The following is a 21,195-nucleotide window of genomic DNA, read 5'->3' on the forward strand; positions in this document are numbered from 1 at the left end:
CAGGCTCTCTGAGAGGGACAGAGGAATCAAACCCAGGTCTGCCACGTGCAAGGCAAATGCCCTACCCGCTGTGCTAATTTAAAAAAAAACCACCTGGCCAATGGGGAGTAAGCAGACAGTGTGTGCGCTGTACGCTGGGGGAAGGGCTGGGGGTCCGTCTCCCACCCTCCTCTCTCCTTGCTGAAGGGTATGTGGACACAAAGGTCTGCGAGGTTTGCTGTGCTTGGTTTTGGTTTTTGGACCCCACCCAGCTGTGCTCACGGCTCACTCCTGGTTCTGTGTTCAGAAACCACCCTGGGCGGAGCACAGGGAACCAAACAGGGCTGGCCGTGTGCAGGGGAAGAGTCCTTCCGACTAGGTTGTCACTTCAACCCAGGACACAGTGAGACCTTTCCGAGCCTCGCCGTCCAAGCAGCCCTTTGGAAGTGGACGGTATAAGGTAAAGCACTCAGGGGTCTACCCAACACCTTCAACCCCGGACATGTCTAGACTTGTAGGGGGAAAAAACAAATTCTCTCATTTTGAAGCCACTGTATTTGGTCTCTTGTGAGAGCAGCTTAACCCAGTCGGTCGGAACAGGACCTCAACCGGCTGTGAGGATGAAGAGGGAAACTCCTCACCCATCCACGCCATGCAGGGTGGGGTCAGAGGAGGACGGTATGACGAGACCGTGCAGTGGGAGGGACACGAAGAGGTGTGATGCAGAGAAGAGAGGAAGAGACGTGGGAACACAACAACTCGTTTCTCTCCAGCCTCCCCTGAAGGCGCCGCTCTTGGGGGCATCCTTGTCCGCCTCTTCCACCCGCTGCCCATATTTCTTCAGGCCAGAGGTTTGGGTCAGGTCGTAGAAACCCAACCATCACCCCATTGTTTCCACAGAGGCCGGCAGGACCCACCCACCCAGCCTCGTTCACAGAGGTCCTCAGAGAATCCGGCTCCCCTTTCCTCCTGAGAAGGAAGTCACTCAGCAGCCAAGAACAGGACGAGCTCAGAGGTGCGGCCGCCCAGGATCCAAGAGCTTCCCACAGAGAAAACGCTGGTCACAGGAGGACTCTGGGAAGGGCCGTCACCTGACCCCTCGCCCCAAAGGGCAGTCTCGGTGGGGGTCCTCAGGGGCTGGCCCGCCAGTACATTCTCTGCAGGGGGAGGGGAATGGATTTCCACACCTGCACAGGGGATGGACTCAGGAGTGGGGAAGGGGCCTTGGAAATGGACGCCACACTGTCTAGTTCCGTGTCTGTCCCTGTCACCTTAGACACAGCGCTGCTCTTTGTCCCCACCAGGATGGGGCTTCCCTGTCTGCCCCCTCGGTCTTTGATGGGGCTCGCCCGTCCCGGACCCCGCCCAAAAGTGAGCGTGGCCTGCAGGGGCAGCCGGGGGGGGGGGTCGTCACATCTGCCTGTCACCTGCCCACCTGCAAGGTCTCCTTGGGAGACATCATCTCCACCGAGCTCTCACCCACGTTCGTCTGGCGGCAAAGCCTCCTTCTGCAAGAGCAAGAGTGCCGTCTGAGGGGCAGGACACAGGCATGCACGGCCCGTGCACGTGGCCCACGCCAGTTCAAATCCCCAACACTGCGTCTGGTCCCTTGAGCACTGCCAGGGCTCACTCCTGGGCACAGAGCCAGGAGGAAGCCCTGAGCACAGCTGGGTGTGGCCTAAACACATCCCCCAACACACACACACACACACACAGGACCCCAGACCACACCCTGCAGAGGCAGTGGGGGGCTGGCTGGGGGGGGGTCTCAAGTTCTTACTTCCCACCAGCCCTTCAGCACAGACAGCGCAGAGAGACAAAGCAAGAGACTCCCATCAGAGACTGTTCTAGAAGGACCCACTGGGCAAGGAAGTGTGAAGTCAGAGATGCTGACGCCCCCCCCTTCTGGGGAATGTTGAGGGTTGCTGGGAGGGAGAGCGGCCCTGTCGCCCCTGCAGACCCACCTCCACAGGCAGGAGGCCCCCAGGACGAGCAGGAGCAGCAGGATGGCCGCCAGCAGCCCCAGCGCCCAGAGTAGCCACTGGAACAGGTGCAGGCGCTGCAGGGCTGGAAGAGACGCCAGGTGTGTGTGGGGGCGGGGTGGGGTCCCCGCCATCGGGACCTCCCGCCCTGGTCTGCTCCCGACACCGCAGACGGGACTCAGGAAGGCCTCGCAAGGCATGGGGCCCTGCCAGAGCTCGCGGGGAGCCAGACCGGGCCCCCCTCACCTCTGGCTCCAAAGTAGGCGGAGGCCGAGGCCGAGCCCAGCGCGTTGGAGGCTGTGCACACGTACTGGCCCTGGTCGCCCGCCCGAGGCGCCTCCACGGCCACCCTCAGGGCGTTGGGGGAGGCCGAGACGCGTGTGTGAGGCTGGGCAGGGCCGCCCCGGGGCTGGCTGGAGGCCACCAGCTGTCCGTCCAGGTGGAGGGTGAGGCTGGCGAGGGGCTCGCTGTCCACCCGGCAGTCCAGGATGCCCTGGGCGCCACCCTCCGCCTCCACGAAGACCGTCATTGTGGGCGTGTCCGGAGGGTCTGTGGGAGGTCACCGAGGGAGCGCAGTGAGTGGGAGACAGCCCGATGCCTCCCCTCCCGGGCCCCGGAGTGAGGGGTCACGGCTCGACCCAGGAGGGGGACGAGCCCGTTGCTCCGCTCCGTGGACCTGGGACTCGCCTCGCAGTCCCAGAGGCAGAAGGAAAACACACGCATGGCATGTCCCCGGGTGTCTGTTCTCCTGGGTGTGTGGGAAGCCCAGGCCGGCCTGCGGGACGCAGGGCCAGCCAAGACCCTTCCCAGGCCGCCTGCCCCCGGCCCAGTGCCTGACCCCCGTGACCACGTGGGCTGAGAGCAGCAGAACTGCCCGGCAGAGCTGGCACAAGAACACAGCAGGCAGGACCTTTGCCTGGCACGTGGCCCACCCGGGTTCAATCCCTGACATCCCCGATAGTCCCCTGAGCCAACAGGAGTGATTCCTGAGACAGGAGCAGGCTCCGAGCATCACCGGGTGTGGTCCCAGAGCAACAACAACAAAAACAGCTGCTCGGCAGAGCCCAGCCCAAACGTGGCCTCAGAACAACCGGTAAAAGGGTGCTGGCTGGAAGCACTAAGTCTGAGGTTGCAGTGGCGGCCCTCACCCCCCCCCCTCCTCCCAGGGAGAGGGGCTGGCCTATTCCGGGGGAGGAACCCACCCCCAAAGGCACCAGGACACACTCACAGAGCACTCGGAGCAGGACGGCGGCGGAGGTGGCTGTCCCTGCGGGGAGCCTGGCCCGGCACTGGTACGCCCCGGCCTGGCCGCGGGCCACGTGGGAGAAGGCGAGGGTGGGTTGGGGCTCCGCACGCAGCTGCCGGCCGTTCCAGAGCCAGGAGAAGGTGGCGTTCTCCCCCGGGCCCTGGCCACCGGGCAGCTGACAGCTAAGGTTCAGCGCTGCCCCCTCGGGCACGTCCAGCCCCGGCTCTGCCACCACGCGCACACCTGGGGGCCACAGGATGTGTGTGGGCCATCGGGTCGAGCTGCTGGCCCGAGAAGCCTGTGCCTTCGGGGTGGTCTGCTCCGACAGACATCTGGGGCCCTAGGCGGGGCACGGCTGCCCCTCAGAAGCATGCCCTGGGGACAGAGCTGGCTCTGGTCCTTGCACGGGGGTGTCCAGGCCTGTGTCTCCCTCTTCAACCAGAGCACTCGGAGCAGGAAGTCCACTTACATATGTGTATGTGTGTGCATGGATATATACTTCCCACGGGTGACGCTGAGTTTGATCCCCAGCTTTGGGTCCCCAGGCAGGAGCTGCACTGCACCTCCTCCCTCAGCTGGGCTCCCGAAGGGCATATTCATCCCTCCCCGGGCAGAGGGTAGCCCTCCGCCAGGTTGGACTCTGTGTGTGTATCTGTGTGCATGCGTGATGCATGAGTATGCACGCATATGCATATATGTGAGCATTGTATCCGGGTATGTATATCTGTGTGCATGCCTAAGTGTACGCATGTTCAGATGCATAGACACATGCATGTGCATGCGTGTACATGTGTATGCATATATCTGTGTATACATGTGCGTGTGTGTACGCATATGTGTGAGTCCACTTACATATGTGTATGTGTGTGCATGGATATATGCATATGCATGAGCACATCTACGTGTGTATAAATTGCATGTGGGCATGTACATGTACATGAGCGTGTATTGTGTGAATGTATGTGTATGAGTACGTGCATGTGTGTTTATGTTCATGTTTCTATTTGTGTATGTACATGCGTGCATGTGTGTTCATGTTTGTGTGTGATGTGCGTGGGTATGCGCATGTGTGTTCGAGGGGCTCTGTCTTTTATCTACCCGACCTCCTTGAGGACGTCTCGCCCAGTTGGGGGTCCCTCACAGATAAGACTGTCTCCCCCTCCCAGGACATCCCTCCAAACTGCCCCCGCCTCCCCAGCGGCACCCCCCCCAGCTCACCCTCTGCCTGCAGCCGCCTGGTGCTGACGGAGCCCAGCAGGTTGCGGGCTGTGCACACGTACGTGTCCCCGTCCCCCAGGGGCGTGTCTTTCACTTGCAGCCACAGGGCGTTGCGGGCCACCTGGACCCGGCCTGTGCCCACCGCCCCGTCAGCGCTGGTGGCCAGCACCTGGCCGTGGTGGGCCAGGGTCAGCTCGGCGGGGGGCTCGCTGTCCACCGTGCACTGCACCACGGCCGCGGGGCTGGCCCTCGAGTCCCGGAAGGAGGACAGGACAGCGTCCCGAGGTGCATCTGGGGGAGGGAGATCAGGGCTGGGGGCCTGCCGGGGACCCCCACTCCTGGCCAAAGCCCCCGCACACAGGTCCAGGCTCTCCTTACAAGTGACCTCTCTGGGCGGGTCCGGGCAGGTTCCGTCACCCACCTCCTCCTTCCCAGACCCTGCTGGGCCCTGCCTCGGTCCTGTGCCCACCCTGCTGCCCGCCCGCCCGCACCAGGACCCCGCCACTCACAGAGCACGCGCAGGGCTGTGGGCCGGGAGCTGCGGCTGCCCTGGGCATCCTGGCCCTGGCACATGTAGGCCCCGGCATGAGCCCGGGAGACCCGGGGGAAGGAGAGGGTGGTCGAGGGCCCCTCCCGCAGCCACCGGCCGTTGTGATACCAGGTGTAGAGGGTGGGTGGGTGGGCGGCTGGGTCTTCACAGGTCACCGTGACGGGAGTCCCCTCGGGCACGGCGGCCGAGGGGGCCAGTGTCACCTGAGTGACTGTTCCAAAGAGGCCGGGATCAGCGGAGCCCCACGGACAGCCCGGCTGACCTCCCCGTCCAGCATGCGGGGACTCCCCGCCTCACCCTCAAGCTGCAGCTCCAGGGACGCAGAGGCCTGGCCGAGGGGGTTGTGGGCGGAGCAGCTGTACCGACCCTCCTGGTCGGGGCCTGGCTCGCGCAGCTCAAGGAGCAGGGCGTTGGGGCTGGAGGCTGCGGTGGAGGCGGCCAGGACACGGCCGGCGTGGCTGAGGGCCAGCTGTGCAGGCGGGCGGCTGTCCACCGTGCACTGTACCAGGGCCAGCCTCCCGCCGCGGCTCTCTAGCAGGGAGGTCAGGCGGAGGTTCCGGGGGGCATCTGCGGGGCAGGGAGGCGTGGGGGGTGGGCTCGGCTTGTTCCCAGGGGAACGCTCCTCCCCAGCGCAGGGCCCGAGCTAGACCAGGCCCCTGCCTGTCCCTGCGCTGTCCTGTCCCCGCCGCCCCCACATCCCAGGCTCTGGCCTTCTCGGGTCGCCCCGGACCCCCGCTGAACCCCAGCAGACTCACAGACGACGTCCAGGGCCACGGGCCTGGAGACGCGGGGGGCCTGGCCAGGGAGGGCCACGCTGCAGTGGTAAGAGGCCGCGTCGGCCACGGTGACGTTGGGCAGGACGATGGAGCGGGCGCCCGGCCGCTGCTGCCCGTCCCGGTACCAGGTGTAGGTGAGCTGGGCCGGCCGGGAGGCCCACACCTGGCAGGTCAGGTTCGCCAGCTGCCCCTCCTGCACGGCCAGCGTGGGCCATACCTGCACACTCACGGCTGCGAACGGGGAGGCAAGGGACGCTGGTGAGCACGCTGCCGCCCGGCCGCTCACCACGCAGGGGCCTTTGGCCGCGGGGAGCCCGGGGGCAAGCTTGGGAAGCAGCTGTCCCTCCCTCCGGGGGGGCCTGAGCCTTCTCTGCGCCTGGGGCGGTGCAGGGGAGGATCCAGGCTGCCCCCGGGGCTCGGCCTTCCCCTGGAGCACCCCCCTTTGGGGGTGGGGTCCACACCTGACTCAGGGGCTACTCCTGGCTTTGGCCTCAGCAATTGCTCCTGGAGGTGCTCAGGGGACATATGGGGGGGGGGGATTGAACGCAGGTCAGCCAGTGCAAGGCCAGCCCCCTGCCCGCTGTACTGTCTGGGCCCCCCACCTACCGTTGTCTGCTTGCACTGTCCATTGCACAGCCATGTAAAGCGATGGGGGGGGCTTAATTTTTTTAGTTTTTGTTTTGTTTTGTTGGTTTTTTGGGCCACACCCAGCAATGCTCAGGGGTTCCTCCTGGTTCTGCACTCAGGAATCTCTCCTGGCAGTGCTCAGGGGACCGTATGGGATGCCGGGGATCGAACCCGATGTGGCTGCGTGCAAGGCAAATCCCTACCCGCTGTGCTATTGCTCCAGCTCCCTGTTTTGTTTTGTTTTTATTTTGGGGGGCTAGACTGGTTCTGTGCTCAGAGATCACTCCTGACAAGGCTGGGGTGGGACTGAGGTCAGCTGCCTACCCGGCACGCAGCTTAGCCCCCCGGCCGATAACTCCTGCTTTCGTTTTTACTTCGCCAGGAACCCCGCCCCCTCACGTGTGCCAAGCAGGCGCCCGGCCCCCGCCCTTCACGCACACACCCCGCCTCGCACTGACCCTGCGCGTCAAAGCTGGCTGAGGCCGAGGCCTGGCCCAGGGTGTTGGTGGCCTGGCAGCTGTAGACACCCTCGTCCTCCAGGGTGGCGTTGTGGATCTCCAGGCGCAGTGCGTTGGGGGCCACGGTCACCTGCAGCCGGGGGGAGCGGCTGGCAGGTTCCTCCGGCCCCCGCAGGGTGGACGCCACCAGGTTGTCCCCGTGGAGCAGGCGCAGCTGGGCCGGAGGGTCACTGTGGGCCTGGCACAGGAGGAGGCCCAGGCGCCGGGGGCCCGTGTCCATCAGGGTGGTGAGTGCCAGCTGGCGCGGGGCATCTGCGGGGCAGGGGGCCATCCGGCCCGGGAAGATGGTGCCTCCAGGCAGCCCGCTCCCCAGAGCACAGCCTGGCTCCCGTGACCCGCAGCCCCCACCCAACCTGAGCCTCACGCCCCCGGGAGCCAGCCAGGGGATGAACAGGCTTACGGGTCACGTGGAGGCTGACCGGCGTGGCCAGGCTGGTGCTGGCCGAGGCCGGGACCTGCACCTGGCAGTGGTAGGCCCCAGCCTGGCTCACAGTCACGGCGGCAAAGCGGAGGCTGGCCGAGGTGGAGTCCGGCAGGAGGCGGCCGTCCCGGTACCAGTGGTAGGAGGCTCCCTCGGGGGTCCCCAGGGGCACCTGGCAGCTCATGACCACAGCCTGGCCCTCTTGGAGCTCCGGGGACGGGGACACGTGGACCCAGGCCCCTGCAGGGACGAAGTGAGAGCCGGTGAGAGGCCTCCTCCTGCCTGACCCCTCCCCTGCCCCTGCCCTACACGCCCCTCCGGACCTGCCCCGGGTCTGTCCTCGACCCACTCTCTCTTTAGATACAGTTTTGCCACATTCTCTGGCTCTTGTGACCTGCAGCCAGTACCAGGCACAGGTTAGCACTGGTTGCATGGACCCCGGAAGGGGCGGGACCCAGGGCACGCCGAGGGCCACTGTCCTGCCAGGCGCTGGACTCAGCCTGGGTGACCTGGGGCTTGGGAGGGAGGGGTGAGCTGCTTCCTGATCTTGATCCTCCCCAGCCCCGCCTGCTCCCGGGCTCCAGGCCAGGAGAGCCCAGAAGCCAAGAACCAGGCACAGGGCGGTTCCTGGCACCCTCACCCGCAGCCCCACCCCAGGTCCACCGCAGGAGACAAGGTGGGGTGAGTGCGGGGTGCAGGAGGCAAAAGCTGCGTCTGGCACCAGAACTGTTATCGGTCCAGACCATCAGTTCGGAAGCAGGGATGGGCCCTGTGGACCATGTGCACTGTGCAAGCTCCTAACAGCCTAACCCCCAGCTCCCGTGCCTGGGAAATGGGTGTGACAGGTAAGAGAAGACGTGGGAGCAGCGGGAAGGCGGCTCAAGTTGCAGAGCATGTGCCTCGCCTGTGACCGTAGGACCCCACTGAGCACGGTCAGGTCTGGCCCCGGGGTCCCCAAGCCCCAGTCAGCACCGTGAGGAGGGGTCCCTGTCAAAATAAGAGTAATGGAACCCAAGTCCTAGGAAATATTCAAAGCAGATGTTGTTTTTCAGGGCGGGAAACAGGAGGCATATGTTTTTTCTTTGACCAATGCAGAGCTGTTGATTTTCTCTTTCCTGGTTATTTGCTTTCGGAGGAATTTTGTTTTGTTTTGTTTGGGGATCACATGCAGCGATGCTCAGGGGTGACTCCTGACTCTGCACTCGAGAATTACTCCTGCCTGGGCTGGGGGGACCATGTGGGATGCTGGGGATTGAACCTGGGTCAGCTGCGTGCAAAATACCCTGCCGTCTATACTGTCACTCCAGCTCCGGGAGGATTTTATCTTTTTTAAGATGGTAAGAAGACTTTCTGTAAGAAGGATTACTGCTGTGGGCAAAAGACGTTAAGACCCAGCCAGCTTCAAATAAAAGAAAGGTGGGATTTATGGTCCAGTAACAGGGTGAAAGTGTGAAGAGGCAATAGAGAGGTGAGGGAGACTTCTAGAAAAATGGACAAGACAGGAATATTGTCGCATGTCGAGGGGGATGATCATGGACCCCTGAGAATTGGAATGGGCTGAAGAGTTTGATCTTGAGGCACCCCTGAGTTCCCCTTTATTCCCGAAGCATAGATAAAGAGATATATAAAGAGACAGACAGAGAGATGGAGAGAGAGAGAGAGAGAAGCAGACAGAATTTAGAATTATGGATTAAATATTTTATTACTTCACACGTAAAAAAATATAAGGACATTTTAACTTTTTTCTTTAGGCTTTTTCTGATAAGTCTGCTCTCATTTCAGTTTTTTTCCTGCTATAAATAAAATGTCTTTTCTTTCTGGAGTCAACACATCATTTTTCATATACGTATATTTTGGAGATTTTTTGGGGGGTGGTGAGTCTGGGCTAGCAGTGCTCCAGGACTACTCCTGGCTCTGTGCTCGAGCAGCTTCTGGCAGTGCTGGGGGTCCATCTGTGGTCCAGGGGTCTGAGCTTGGGTGGGCGCCTACTCAGTTCCAAGCAAGTCAAGGACCTGACCTCCTGGATTTCATCTCCAGCTCTGTAGGCTTTTTTTTTTTTTGAACAGTTTGATTATGATGATGCTTGAAATCTCAATTTCTCTTAATTGGTAGTAATTCACCTTGTTTCTCTGTTGCTTTCTATTCATTTTTGTCAAGTCTCAAAAATCTTAATAATTTTTTTATTTAAAAAATATTATGTTGGGCTGGAGCAAAAGTACAGTGGGTAGGGCATTTGCCTTGCACGCGGCCAACCCAGGTTCGATTCCCAGCATCCCATATGGTCCCCCAAGCACCACCAGGAGTAATTCCTGAGTGCATGAGCCAGGAGTGACCCCTGTGCATCACCGGGTGTGACCCAAAAAGCAAATAATAATGATAATGATAATAATAAAAAATATTATGTTTAGAAATATCCTCCCAAATTATGGAGGACTTTTATAGGATAGGCACATTCATATGTGTGTGAAAATGTAAGTTAGTAAAGAATATAAATATACTATGTGTGTGTTTTGTGTCTACATATGCACGCCCATGTGTTGGATATGCGCAGATATATAAACTATGTTTTATGTGAGAGTTCCTTTTTTTGTTTGTTTTTGAGCAACAGGGCTTACTCCTGGATCTGTGTGTTCCCTGGATCACTCTGTCGGGGTTCAGGGAGGCCTATGTGGTGCTGGGGATCAGGCTTAGGTCAGCTGGGAAAGGCAAACACCTTATTCATCTTACTATCTCTCCAGTCCCGAGGATTCTTTGTTTGATTTGTTTTGGGGTGACATATGGCAATATTCGGAGGTTACTCCTGACCCTACACTCCGAAATCACTCCTGGTGGTGCTTCCAAGGACCACATGGGGTGCTGGGGACTGAACCCAGGTCGGACACATGCAAGGCAAGAGCCCTGCCCACTGTACTATCTTGCAGGACCCCAAGAATTGTTTTATAAGTAACAATTATATTATTACTAAAGAATTTATCTGCCAGAAAACACGGAAAAAGAAATAATGACCAAAATAAAACGACATCCCACAGATTGGGAGGAAAATATTTGCTCACTCTCGTTTGACAAAGGAGTAGTATATCCAAAACCCACTGCAAAAACTAAGTGCCCTGTGCAAGCCACCCTGTGCAATGACACTGCCGCCTAGTGGTTGGCACAGCTATTGCAGGTGAACATACTACGCAGGAGGCTACGGGATGATGCGTCCAGTGGGGCTGGAAACTGACCCCTCGCAGGGGCTGAAGACAACACACTTTTGCACTGAATCTACACTGCTCAGCCAAAACCTGGCCAGGGTATCTACAGGGGCCGCTGGGTCTAGCACATCTGGGTACCGACACTCACCTTGGACCTGGAAGAAGAGGGAGGTATTGGCTGACCCCAGGACATTTGTGGCCTCGCAGCGGTAGCTGCCGGAGTCCTCCAGGCCCAGCTCTCGAACCTCGAGCTGCAGGGAGTTGGCTGTGACTCTGAGCTGCAGGCGGTCACTGGGTGGGAGCTGGGCCCTCGGGCTGGTGGCCAGGCGGCGCTCCCCGTGGAACAGGGAGAGCTGGGCGGGCGGCTGGCTGTCCACGGTGCAGACGAACAGGGCCGTGCGTCCCTGGCCCACGTCCAGGAGCGCGGACAGCTTGGGTGGGTCCGGGGGGTCTGCGGGGACAGGGGGCACTGGAGCCCTGTGCACGCGTGCCGCCCAGGCCCACCCCGCCCCAAGCCAGGCCACGCGCCTGCCAGCCAGCCCTGCTCCCCAGACCACCCCCTCCCGCTTGCCCAGCGGTGCCTGTCACCCACACGTCACGCTCAGGACCACGGGGGCCGAGGGCTGGCCGCCCTCCTCCGCCAGCACGCGGCAGGCATACAGGGCTGCGTCCCTCCTGGCCACGGGCTGCAGGGTCACTGTCTGCTGAGGGCCCTGCGCCCACGGCAGCCCGTTCCGGAACCAGGAAACATTGGCGGCGCCCGCGCGGGCGTCTCTGCTCACGGTGCAGGTCAGGGTGGCCGTGCTGCCCTCCTGCAGCACGTGGCTGGGGGTGACCAGCAGGACCGTGGCTGGAAGCAGAGGGGCAGGTCACCTGGAGGCAGCTCCCCACCGCCCAGGGGGCCACGCCGAGGGCCAGGACACTGCGGCACCCACGGGGCGCGGGGAGGAGGGGAGCCACCTCACACGGGAGTCTCGGAGGAGCGGGTGGCAGAGGCCCGGCAGGAAGGGCCGAGAGGGCGAGGCTGCCCGTGTCCAGGGGCCCCCAGAGCGCGCGCCCACCCGCAGGGCCAGCAGGAGGGCTGCCCACCCACCCTGAGCCAAGTGCCCGGTGCCAGCCCCGCTCACCCCGGCCATCGAAGGTCGCCGAGGCAGAGGCGTTGCCCAGGGCGTTGGTCGCCTCGCACAGGTATGCGCCCTCGTCCTCCAGCACGGGGTCCTCGATCTCCACGCGGAGCAGGTTGGGGCCGCGAGTGACCTTCAGGCGCGAGGGGCAGCCCCCGCAGGAGCCCGGGGAAGAGGCCAGCACGCGGGACCCTCGGAGCAGACGCAGCAGGGCGGGGGGGTCGCTGTCCACGCGGCACAGCAGCAGCCCGTGGCGGCCGGCGGCTTCGGGGTCCAGCTGGGCAGTGAAGGTTGGCCGGCGGGGGGCGTCTGGGGAGAGGGAGGGTGTGGGCCTCCACACACGGCCCGCCAGCAGGCTGGCTCCCGCACATAGTGTGGGGTGTGTGTCTGTGTGTGTCTGTGTCTGTGGGTGTGTCTGTGTGTCTGTGTCTGTCTGTGTCTGTGTCAGTGTGTATCTGTGTCTGTCTGTGTCTGTGTCTGTGTCTGTGTGTCTGTGTGTGTCTGTGTGTATCTGTGTCTGTCTGTGTCTGTGTCTGTGTGTATCTGTGTCTGTCTGTGTCTGTGTCTGTGTGTCTGTGTGTGTCTGTGTGTATCTGTGTCTGTCTGTGTCTGTGTCTGTGTGTCTGTGTGTGTCTGTGTGTGTGTGTCTGTGTGTGTCTGTGTGTATCTGTGTCTGTCTGTGTCTGTGTCTGTGTGTCTGTGTGTGTCTGTGTGTATCTGTGTCTGTCTGTGTCTGTGTCTGTGTGTATCTGTGTCTGTCTGTGTCTGTGTGTCTATGTGTATCTGTGTCTGTCTGTGTCTGTGTCTGTGTGTCTGTGTGTGTCTGTGTGTGTGTACAGTGGGGCGGGCTGTCCCCCCTTACACCGAGTGTTGCACCAAGCCCCCCAGGCTGTGGCAGCCCCCCAGGATGAAGGCCCACCCCCGCCTCACACTCCCCTGGACACTTTCAAGCCACCCTGCACCGTTTTCTGGTCTTGCAGCTTGTGTGAGTGCCACAGGCCCTGCACAGGGCACCCGCCTGGCTCTCCAGGTCCCCTCTGGACACTGCCTCCTCCACGGAGCCCTCCCGCCTGGCCCTCATTTCTCAGCTGCAATGTGAGAGACCCCCTGAAGGCCACGTCAGCCACGTCCCTGAGACCTTGGGATGGAGGGTGGAAAGGAGCCTGAAGTGTGCCAGGACTCACACCGCCTACACACACAGACACACACACATGAGTATACACACAAATACACAAAGAAACAAAGACACACATATATGTACACACAAGTATGAATACACACACAAATACACACACAGAGACTCGCACAAATATACGCAGAGAGATGCACACTAATGTACACTCAGAAGCACACAGTAGACCCACGCCAATATATACACAGACACACAGAAACACATACCGGCACACACAAATATGCACACAGAGACACACAGTTTTATATACAGACACATAAATATACACATACAGACACACACAAAAATATACACAGACGCACATAAAATATACACACAGAGACACAGATAGAGACACACAGACACAGACACACAGACACACACAGAGACAAGGCACACGGACACACACAGAGATACACAGACACACACAGAGACAGAGACGCAGACACACACAGACACCTCTGGACTCAGAGAAAGACCCTTGCAGACTGCTGTCCCCACACCCAGAGGCTGCGCCTTCCCCTTGGGGGCCCGGGGCCAGCACACGCGTGTTGGAGGCGTGTCTGCACGGGGTGTCCAGGAAGGGCCGGGGTGGGGCCAAGGGCCTACAGCAGCTGGAGCTGCAGGTTGGGCCCAGCCGTGAGCCCCCAGTTCCCATCCGGGCCCAGGCCTGCGGCTGCCCCCTCCCCCCCGCCCCCGGGCTCTGGAGGGTGCTGCCCCGTGGACCCCCAGTGGGCCCCCGGCAGGCAGAAAGGCAGCTCACAGAGCACTGTCAGGACGGCAGCCAAGGAGGTGCCGCCGGCGCTGTCACCGTCCCGGGCCCGGCAGTGGTACGAGCCGGCGTCGGCGCTGGAGGCGGCCGGGAGCTGGAGGCTGCTGCTGGGCCCCTCAAGAAGCAGGACCCCATTCCGGTACCACGAGAAGCGGGTGTCGGGCGTGGGGCGCAGGCCTCTCCTGCAGGTCAGGGTCACCGCCTGTCCCTCCACCACCTCCGCAGCCGGGCTGATGAGGAGGCGCACTGCTGGGGACGGGGAGAGAAGCGGCTGAAGGAGAGCATGTGACCCTCACCTCAAGCTCAGCTTCCCTGCAGACTGTGGGGCTGGGCTGCCTCCTACAGGAAGCCCTCCAGGATTCCCTGCTCCCCGAGCTTCTGGAGGGAAGTCTGAGCTTCCTGGGGTCAGCCCATGACTCTTGAGGATCAGAAAACTGTGGCCTGGAACACCAATTCGGATCTTGGCATTGTAACTGGATTCATCTGGGTTTAGAAGATTCTGAGGGGCTGGAGTGATAGCATAGCGGGTAGGGCGTTTGCCTTGCACGTGGCCAACCTGGGTTCGATTCCCATCATCCCAAAATGCCCCCTGAGCACTGTCAGGAGTAATTCCTGAGTGCAGAGCCAGGAGTAACCCCTGTGCATCGCCGGGTGTGACCCAAAAAGCAAAAAAAAAAAAAAAAAAAAAAAGATTCTGAGCCAGAGCTCAGGCTTGGGTCAAATATCTGAGACTCCCAGCTGAGGGGCTGGGGGGATAGCGGAGCAGTCAGGGCCCCTGCATCCCACCGCGCATCACCAGATGCAGCCCTGGGGACCCTCGAGCACTCCCACATGACCCTTGAACCACTGGCATGAGCAGCCGCACACCCTCGAACCCTTGTACTAAGCCACTGGCCTGCGTAACCCAGAGTCTCAGGGAGGGGCCCCGCGTCCCCTGGCCCACGCTGTCCCCCCTAAAAAAAATTCCAACTGGTGGACCAGCTTTGCCCAGTGTGCTTTGGAGTGGGGCGAGGGGGCAGAGGGAGGGGGGTGCACCCCTGCTCAGAGTCCACCCCAGTGACAGAGGGAGAGAGTCGGACTGTGTGCCTTGTTTTGTTTGGGGGCCACACCCGGTGATGCTCAGGGGTCACTCCTGGCCCTGTGCTCTGGGATCACTCCCGGTGATGCTCAGGGGGCCCACCCGGGTTGGCCGTGGGCAAGGCCCCTGTGCTATGGCTCCAGAGCAGGATACGTGGAAGGAAGGTGTCGAAACCCGTCCCCGGAAAAGGCGACCCTCTGTGACTCCCGGGACCCCCGCAGGGACGGCTGTAGGTCCAGCACTGAGTGACTGTTGCTGGCCAGTGGCTCAGACACGCGCTGGCACGCCCCCCCCACCCAACAGGTGGGCACTGGCCAGAGACACCTTACCCAGGTCACGGAAGTCCAGGGTGGAGGAGGCCTTCCCCAGGGTGTTGGTGGCCACGCAGCGGTACTGCCCCCTGTCTGCGGGCTGCAGGTCCCGGAGCTCCACACGCAGGGAGTTGGGCCCGGAGGCGACGCTGAGGCGCGGGTCCTGCCCACCCGCCTCCGAGGAGGCCAGCACCACGCGCCCCCGGGCCAGCACCAGCGTGGAGGGGGGCTCGCTGGACACGGAGCAGTGGATGAGGCCCACCAGCGCCCCCTGCGTCTCCAGAAAGGCCGTCAGCACGGGAGCAAGGGGCGGGTCTGTGGGAAGACAAGTGCTGTCACTGCAGGGCGGGGACACGCCCCGGGTCCCTCCTGATCATCCGGTCCGTTGAGTCTCTTTGGTCCTACACTTTGTTTTCTTATGTTTCGGGGGGCCACAACTGGCGATGCTCAGGGCTGAGTCCTGGCTCTGGGGATCGAACCCGGGTCCCATTGCCCTGGTCCCCTTTTCGGTCCTACTGTGCACCCCCAGAAACTCCCAAGTGCAGAAGACGCTTTTGTGCCAGGCCAGGCAGACCCCTTGGTCAGCCCTACGGCCCCCCAGATGGGCAAGGCAGCAACCAGGGCCCCCCACAAAGTGGCCCCAGAGAACCCGAGGGCTGTGGGCCAGGCTGACAGCTGCGGCCTCCTGCAGCAACAGGGAGAGAGGTCACTGCCTCGTCGGGGGTGCCCCACCCCGGACACACAGGCTCGGGCGGGGGGCACCCACAGCACTCCATGCTTCAGTGCCAGGCCAGGGAAACCGAGGGATTGTCAAGGTCAAGGGGTCCAGGGCCTGGATGTTCCGTGGGATCCCAGCCCGGAAGAGACTCGGCATCAGGACGGCCCTTCCGGGCCCGCCTGGCTAAGAGCGGCCTGGAGCAGAGGGTCCCGTCTGGCCCCTGTGGGCGCTGGCTGTGCCGCGCAGCTGTGGTTAGTGTGAGGGTCCGGCAGAGGGAGAGGGGCTTGGCCAGTCTGAGGCTGCGGGACGCCGGTGGGAGACAGGCGGGGAGCACAGATGCACGTGTAAGGTGGGTGCACTTGTGTGTGCGTGCCCAGGACCGTGCACACAGAGGCACGGAGAGATGTGTGTGTTTACGGAAATAGAGAAAGAGGGGGACAAGGGCCAGAGAGACAGTACAGTGCAGGGCAAAGCGCTGGCCTTGCACACAGCTGACCCGGGTCCAATACCCGGCACCCCATAGCATTCTCTGAGCATTGCCAGGAATGGTTTCTGAGTGTAGAGTCAGGAGCAACCCCTGAGCGTTGCTGAGTGTGGCCCCCGGGGTGAGAGAGAGAGAGAGAGAGAGAGAGAGAGAGAGAGAGAGAGAGAGAGAAAGGGGGGGGTGAGGGAGGGAGGGAAAACACAGAGAGAGAAGGACCAGAGAGAGAGAGACCAGAGAGAGAGAGAGAGAGAGAGAGAGAGAGAAAGGGGGGGGTGAGGGAGGGAGGGAAAACACAGAGAGAGAAGGACCAGAGAGAGAGAGACCAGAGAGAGAGAGAGAGAAAAGGATCAGAGAGAGAGAGAGAGAGAGAGAGAGAGAGAGAGAGAGAGAAAGGGGGGTGAGGGAGGGAGGGAAAACACAGAGAGAGAAGGACCAGAGAGAGAGAGACCAGAGAGAGAGAGAGAGAGAGAAAAGGATCAGAGAGAGAGAGAGAGAGAGGGAGGGAGGGAGGGAGGGATGGTGGGAGGGAGAGAACACACAGAGAGAGAAGGACCCGGGCAGGGGAGGGAGGGACCAGAGAGAGAGCTCAGCAGGGCGAGCACATGCCTGCAGATTTGATCCCCAGCACCACACGGTCCCCAGAGCACCACGAAGAGTGACCCCAAAACACATGCGAATAAAGAGAGAGGAAGCAAATGTACCGAAACAGGAAACAGGGAACTGAGGAGATCCGGCGATGAGCACGGAGGGGCTGGAGTCGCAGTACGGCGGCGGGGGGCACTGGCCCTGCATGTGGCCCACCCAGGTTTGGCTCCCAACACCCCAGTTGGTCTCACGAGCCCACTGGGACAGAACCTGGGAGTGGGTCTCACACCCTCACCTCACCCCACATTCACTGTGGCCTCCTTGCAACTTCCTGCACGTCCAAACCGATTTTAAAGCAAGCAGGTTTTCTCAGATGGGGGAAACTGAGGCCCAGGGAGGTCTGCTGTGCCCCCTCTGAGCAGACCTGGGTCAGGTGCTCAAGGCCATCCAGGCCCAGGGCCCCAGCCGTCCTGTTTGTGGGGGCCGCCCCCCATCGCCCCTTCTCCGTGGTGCACAGTGCTCCCTAGCCCGGGCCACTTACACTGGACCACCAGGCTGACGGGCCCCGAGCGTGCCCGCCCGCGGGCGTTCAGCACCTCGCAGAAGTAGAAGCCGGAGTCGGCCCTGCGGACAGGGTGCAGCCGGAGGCTGGCGTCCTGGGCACCCTCCAGGAGCTGCTGGTTCTTGTACCAGCTGTAGCGCGTCCCGTTGGCCTCTCTGGGCATGGTACAGGTCAGAGTCACCGTCTGGTTCTCCACGATGGTGCCCGCGGGGCTCACCTGGACCTCAGCGGCTGCAGGGGAGCAGACACTCTGGGGGAGACCCCGTTGGGCCCTCACCCGGGGCTGCTGCCCTTCTGCCTAAGCCTGCACCGTGCCCCTCACGCTCCTGCGGCCGGGTCGGAACTGGCCCGGCCTCTCTCCCTGCCGCTCCCCGGACCCCCCACCGCCCATCTCTCTCCCAGGGAAGGGCTGGCACACGCCTGACCCTCCTCCGGGAGGCACGAGTGCCCTCTCCCCACTCTCTGGGCAAGACCCCTGACCCCACCCACCCAGGGACTCACTGAAGATGTGGAGGTCGACGGGGGCCGATTCTGAGGAGCCCACGCTGTTCTCCGCGCGGCAGGCGTAGAGCCCAGAGTCACTCCAGGCCACCCGAGGCAGCTGCAGCACCTGGCCCTCCACCTGGAGCAACTGGCCATCCTTGAGCCACTGCACGGAGCGGACCTCGGGGTAGCTGCTGTTCACGTGGCAGGTGAGGGTGACCTGCTCCCCCAGGCGGATGTTCTGCTCCGAAGGCTGGAGGAGGGCAGACACACCCTTGGGGGTATCTGCAAGGCAGGAGAGGGCGCTAGGGAACAGGAGGGCGGTGCCAGAAGGACACACACCCAGGCGACCGTCCAGGATCCATCCGCCAGATCTCAATCAGCCTAGGACATTCCTCACCCTTGCTCTAGAACATCCCCAGCCCTGTTCTACAACATCTCCCACCCCCATTCTAGAACATTCCCCGCCCCTGTTCTAGAACATTCCCCGCCCCTTTCTAGAACACCCCCATCCCTGTTCTAGAATATTCCCCAGCCCTGTTCTAGAACATTCCCCAGCCCTGTTCTAGAACATTCCCCGCCCCTTTCTAGAACACCCCCACCCCTGTTCTAGGATATACTGCTGTGTTCCCCTGTGACGGGAAACTAGTGGAGGCCTGCGTCCGTGGCCTCTGCCTCTTGGTCATGCCCCAGTGATAGCCTGACATGGGGGAGACACTGAAAGCACAAGAGGACTGAGCTGCCCTCTGCGCCCTCTGAGTAGAGCCAAAGTCGGGGCTCTCTGTCCCTGAGGCCCGGAGCTTCATGTCTGAGGCTCAGCCCAGGCCGGGAGAAGCCAGCAGGAGAGGGGAGAGAGCTCACGCCATGGCGGCTCTGAGGGCTGTCTCTGTCCGGCCTGGCTGCCGTGGGGCAGGGGACGAGGGACGTGGGCTCAGCCAGGGCTGCAGACAGGTCTGGCCTCCCGCCGAGCCCGGGAGCAGCCGAGAGCGGGGCCCCGTGGCACTCACACTGCACTTGGAGCTGGAGCTGGCCCTGGCTCTGGTGTGCGCCCAGCAAGACCCGGCAGCTCAGCGTCCGGCCGTGGTCCCGCCAGGACAGTGCCATGTGGAGCATCTGCGTGAGGCTGACGCCCGTGGGCTCGACCCTCTGGTGGTCCAAGGTGGCGGAGCGGGCGCGGTCCTGGCCTTCCCACTGCAGCCTCGCGGGCTCCATGAAGCAGGCGTAGGGGGTGGAGCAGTTGAAGTCCACCTCGGTGCCTTCCAGAAGCATGGCTGGTGACACCAGGGTGGGTGTCTGGGGCATGGCTGAGGGCAGGAACAGGTGCTCTAGGGAGATGCCAAGGCATCCCCCCACCCCCATGAGCCCCGTGCAGAGTCGGGGGGCAAACAGGGGGTGACATAGAAGTATTTCTCTTCTTTTTTCTGCTTTTTGGGTCGCACCCAGCGATGCTCAGAGGTTACTTCTGGCTCTGCACTCAGGAATTACCCCTGGCGGTGCTCAGGGGACTATATGGGATGCTGGGATTAGAACCCAGGTCGGCCGCATGCAAGGCAAACGCCCTACCCGCTGTGCTATTGCTCCAGCCCCCCCGGTCTTTCTTTTTAAAAAAATAAATAAATTTTATTTATCTCTTTTTGGGGTTGGGGGCCACATGCAGCGATACTCAGGGCTCACTCCTGGCGGTGCTCCGGGGACCAGATGGGATGCTGGGGATTGAACCCAATACTCTCCCCGCTGGACTATTGCTCTGGTCCCCAAGCAGAGGTGCTCTTTGCTGTCCCCCCACTGGGCTAGGGACAGAGCTGGAGCCCTCTACCTGTGACGGTCACCACGGTGCCTATGACGTCCAACCAACGGTCGCCTCCGTTGATCTCGAAGCGGAACTTGTAGGTGCCGGCGTCCTCGGGCTGTAGCTGCTTGAGCAGCAGGTTGCACGTCCGGTGCATCACCTGCCCCACCAGCTGCGCCCGCTGGCGGAAACGGGCCTCGACCAGCTCAGGCTGTGCCGAGTGGCTCACCACCTTCCGACTGTCGGCCTGGTCGTAGTACCAGATGGCCGTGATGCCATCAGACACCCGCACGTTGTCGGGGTAGGAGAAGACGCAGGGGATCAGGAGGCAGGAGCCCTGGACACCCGCCACTCTCTGGGGGCTGGACACGCCCCAGGAGCCCAAACCTGCACAGGGGTGGGGGTGGGGAGACGGCCAGGCTCAACACAAGCTCCCCCACCCGGTCCCGGCCCCCGACTGCATCCCCTGAGGGCAGGCGGGATGGGCCAGCGGAGGGTCGGGCCCTGGACCACACGCAAGGCTGCTCAGCTCACCCGGAGACACGGAGGCGGCCAGGAGCACAAGCGGGCCGAGGATGTCCATGGGCGGCTCTGGAGCAGGTCCCGTCTGAGAGGAGGGGTACGGGGTGCCACTGGGCCTTCTGGGGAGCTCGGGACGGCTCACCCCAGAGTCAGCCAAGTCCAGTCGTGAGCAAGGGCACGGAGTCCCGGAGTCACTGCCAGCAGGACGCCCACGTTCTGCACCCAGAAGTGCTCTTCCAGGGGACACTTCTCAGAAGGCAGCCCCGCCCAGCCCAGTCCTGCCTCCCGCCCCGCCCAAGCCCCCCCCCCACAGGCTGCCTCTCCCTTTCCCCCACTTCCTCACCACAGCCAGCAGGAACTGGCGCCCTGGAAGCCCTCACAGCGCCGCCCCCAGCGTGATGGCCACTGGCTGCCCGCTCACCAGGAGGGAAGACTGTGGGTCAGGAAGTGGGGGTCCCACCCTGCAGCTCCTGGTGCGAGCCAGGAACCCGCCGGGGTGGCCCAGCTGATCTCTCACATCGCCCCCTCTGGCTCCCACATTCTCCTGCCGCTTGGCCAATGTACCACCCCCAGGGCTCCTGGGAGGCCCCCCAAGTAAACTCTCGAAAGATGCTCAAGGGCCTGGAGATGGTACGGAGGTTAGGACACTTGCTTTAGACACGGCCAACTCAGATTCGACACCCAGCACCCCAGCTGGTCCCCTGAGTCTGCCAGGAGTAAGCCCTGAGCACAGAGCCCTGAGCATCGCCAAATGTGGCCCCCAGATAAAGCAAAAACAAAAAACCTTCAATGCTGGTCACTTTCTTGCTCTGAAACCTCCCATAACCCCCCAGTGCCCATGAGACACGGGTCTGAAAAGCGCTCTCATCTCCTCCCCCACCCAGCCTATGCTCCCCCTGCTCCCCCGCACCCCGGGAGTCCCCATCTGATACAAGCACCAGGAGGTGGGCCGAGGGTAGTACAGCAGGCAGGGCACGTGCCTTGCACCTGGCACCCCAGAGGGTCCCCCGGGCCCCGCCACGAGTGATCCCTGAGGGCAGAGACAGGAGTAAGCCCTGAGCACGGATGGACCTGCCCCCACCCCA

At 62.0% G+C, this 21,195-nt stretch overlaps 1 protein-coding gene across 1 annotated transcript; it reads right to left on the minus strand.

Annotated features, from left to right (window-relative positions):
- Positions 1 to 642: 642 nt before the first annotated feature.
- On the minus strand, positions 643 to 20,198 carry SIGLEC1 (sialic acid binding Ig like lectin 1). Its single transcript, XM_004610990.2, has 21 exons — positions 20,123 to 20,198; positions 19,616 to 19,975; positions 18,807 to 19,103; positions 17,818 to 18,084; positions 17,296 to 17,547; positions 14,986 to 15,282; positions 13,570 to 13,827; positions 11,639 to 11,944; positions 11,104 to 11,361; positions 10,660 to 10,962; positions 7,297 to 7,557; positions 6,837 to 7,148; positions 5,731 to 5,982; positions 5,273 to 5,542; positions 4,935 to 5,186; positions 4,426 to 4,716; positions 3,190 to 3,450; positions 2,208 to 2,510; positions 1,944 to 2,046; positions 1,415 to 1,508; positions 643 to 1,018 (listed from the first exon to the last, which is right to left on the minus strand). Exons 1-21 carry the CDS (start codon positions 20,169 to 20,171, stop codon positions 989 to 991), a joined length of 5,076 nt encoding a protein of 1,691 aa, XP_004611047.2. The 5' UTR covers positions 20,172 to 20,198; the 3' UTR covers positions 643 to 988.
- Between the last annotated feature and the right edge of the window lie 997 nt (positions 20,199 to 21,195).

This window comes from Sorex araneus, chromosome 3 (assembly GCF_027595985.1).
Source record: "Sorex araneus isolate mSorAra2 chromosome 3, mSorAra2.pri, whole genome shotgun sequence".
Taxonomy (NCBI): domain Eukaryota; kingdom Metazoa; phylum Chordata; class Mammalia; order Eulipotyphla; family Soricidae; genus Sorex; species Sorex araneus.

Bases quoted from the DNA above. Each gene is read 5' to 3' on its own strand.
- SIGLEC1 (XM_004610990.2), bottom strand. From the start codon at position 20,171: ATGGACATCCTCGGCCCGCTTGTGCTCCTGGCCGCCTCCGTGTCTCCG. The intron at 19,976-20,122 runs GTGAGCTGAGCA...ACCCCTGTGCAG, and splicing joins GGCCGCCTCCGTGTCTCCGG to GTTTGGGCTCCTGGGGCGTG. The intron at 5,983-6,836 runs GTCAGTGCGAGG...CCCCGTTCGCAG, and splicing joins AGCCAGCTTTGACGCGCAGG to CCGTGAGTGTGCAGGTATGG.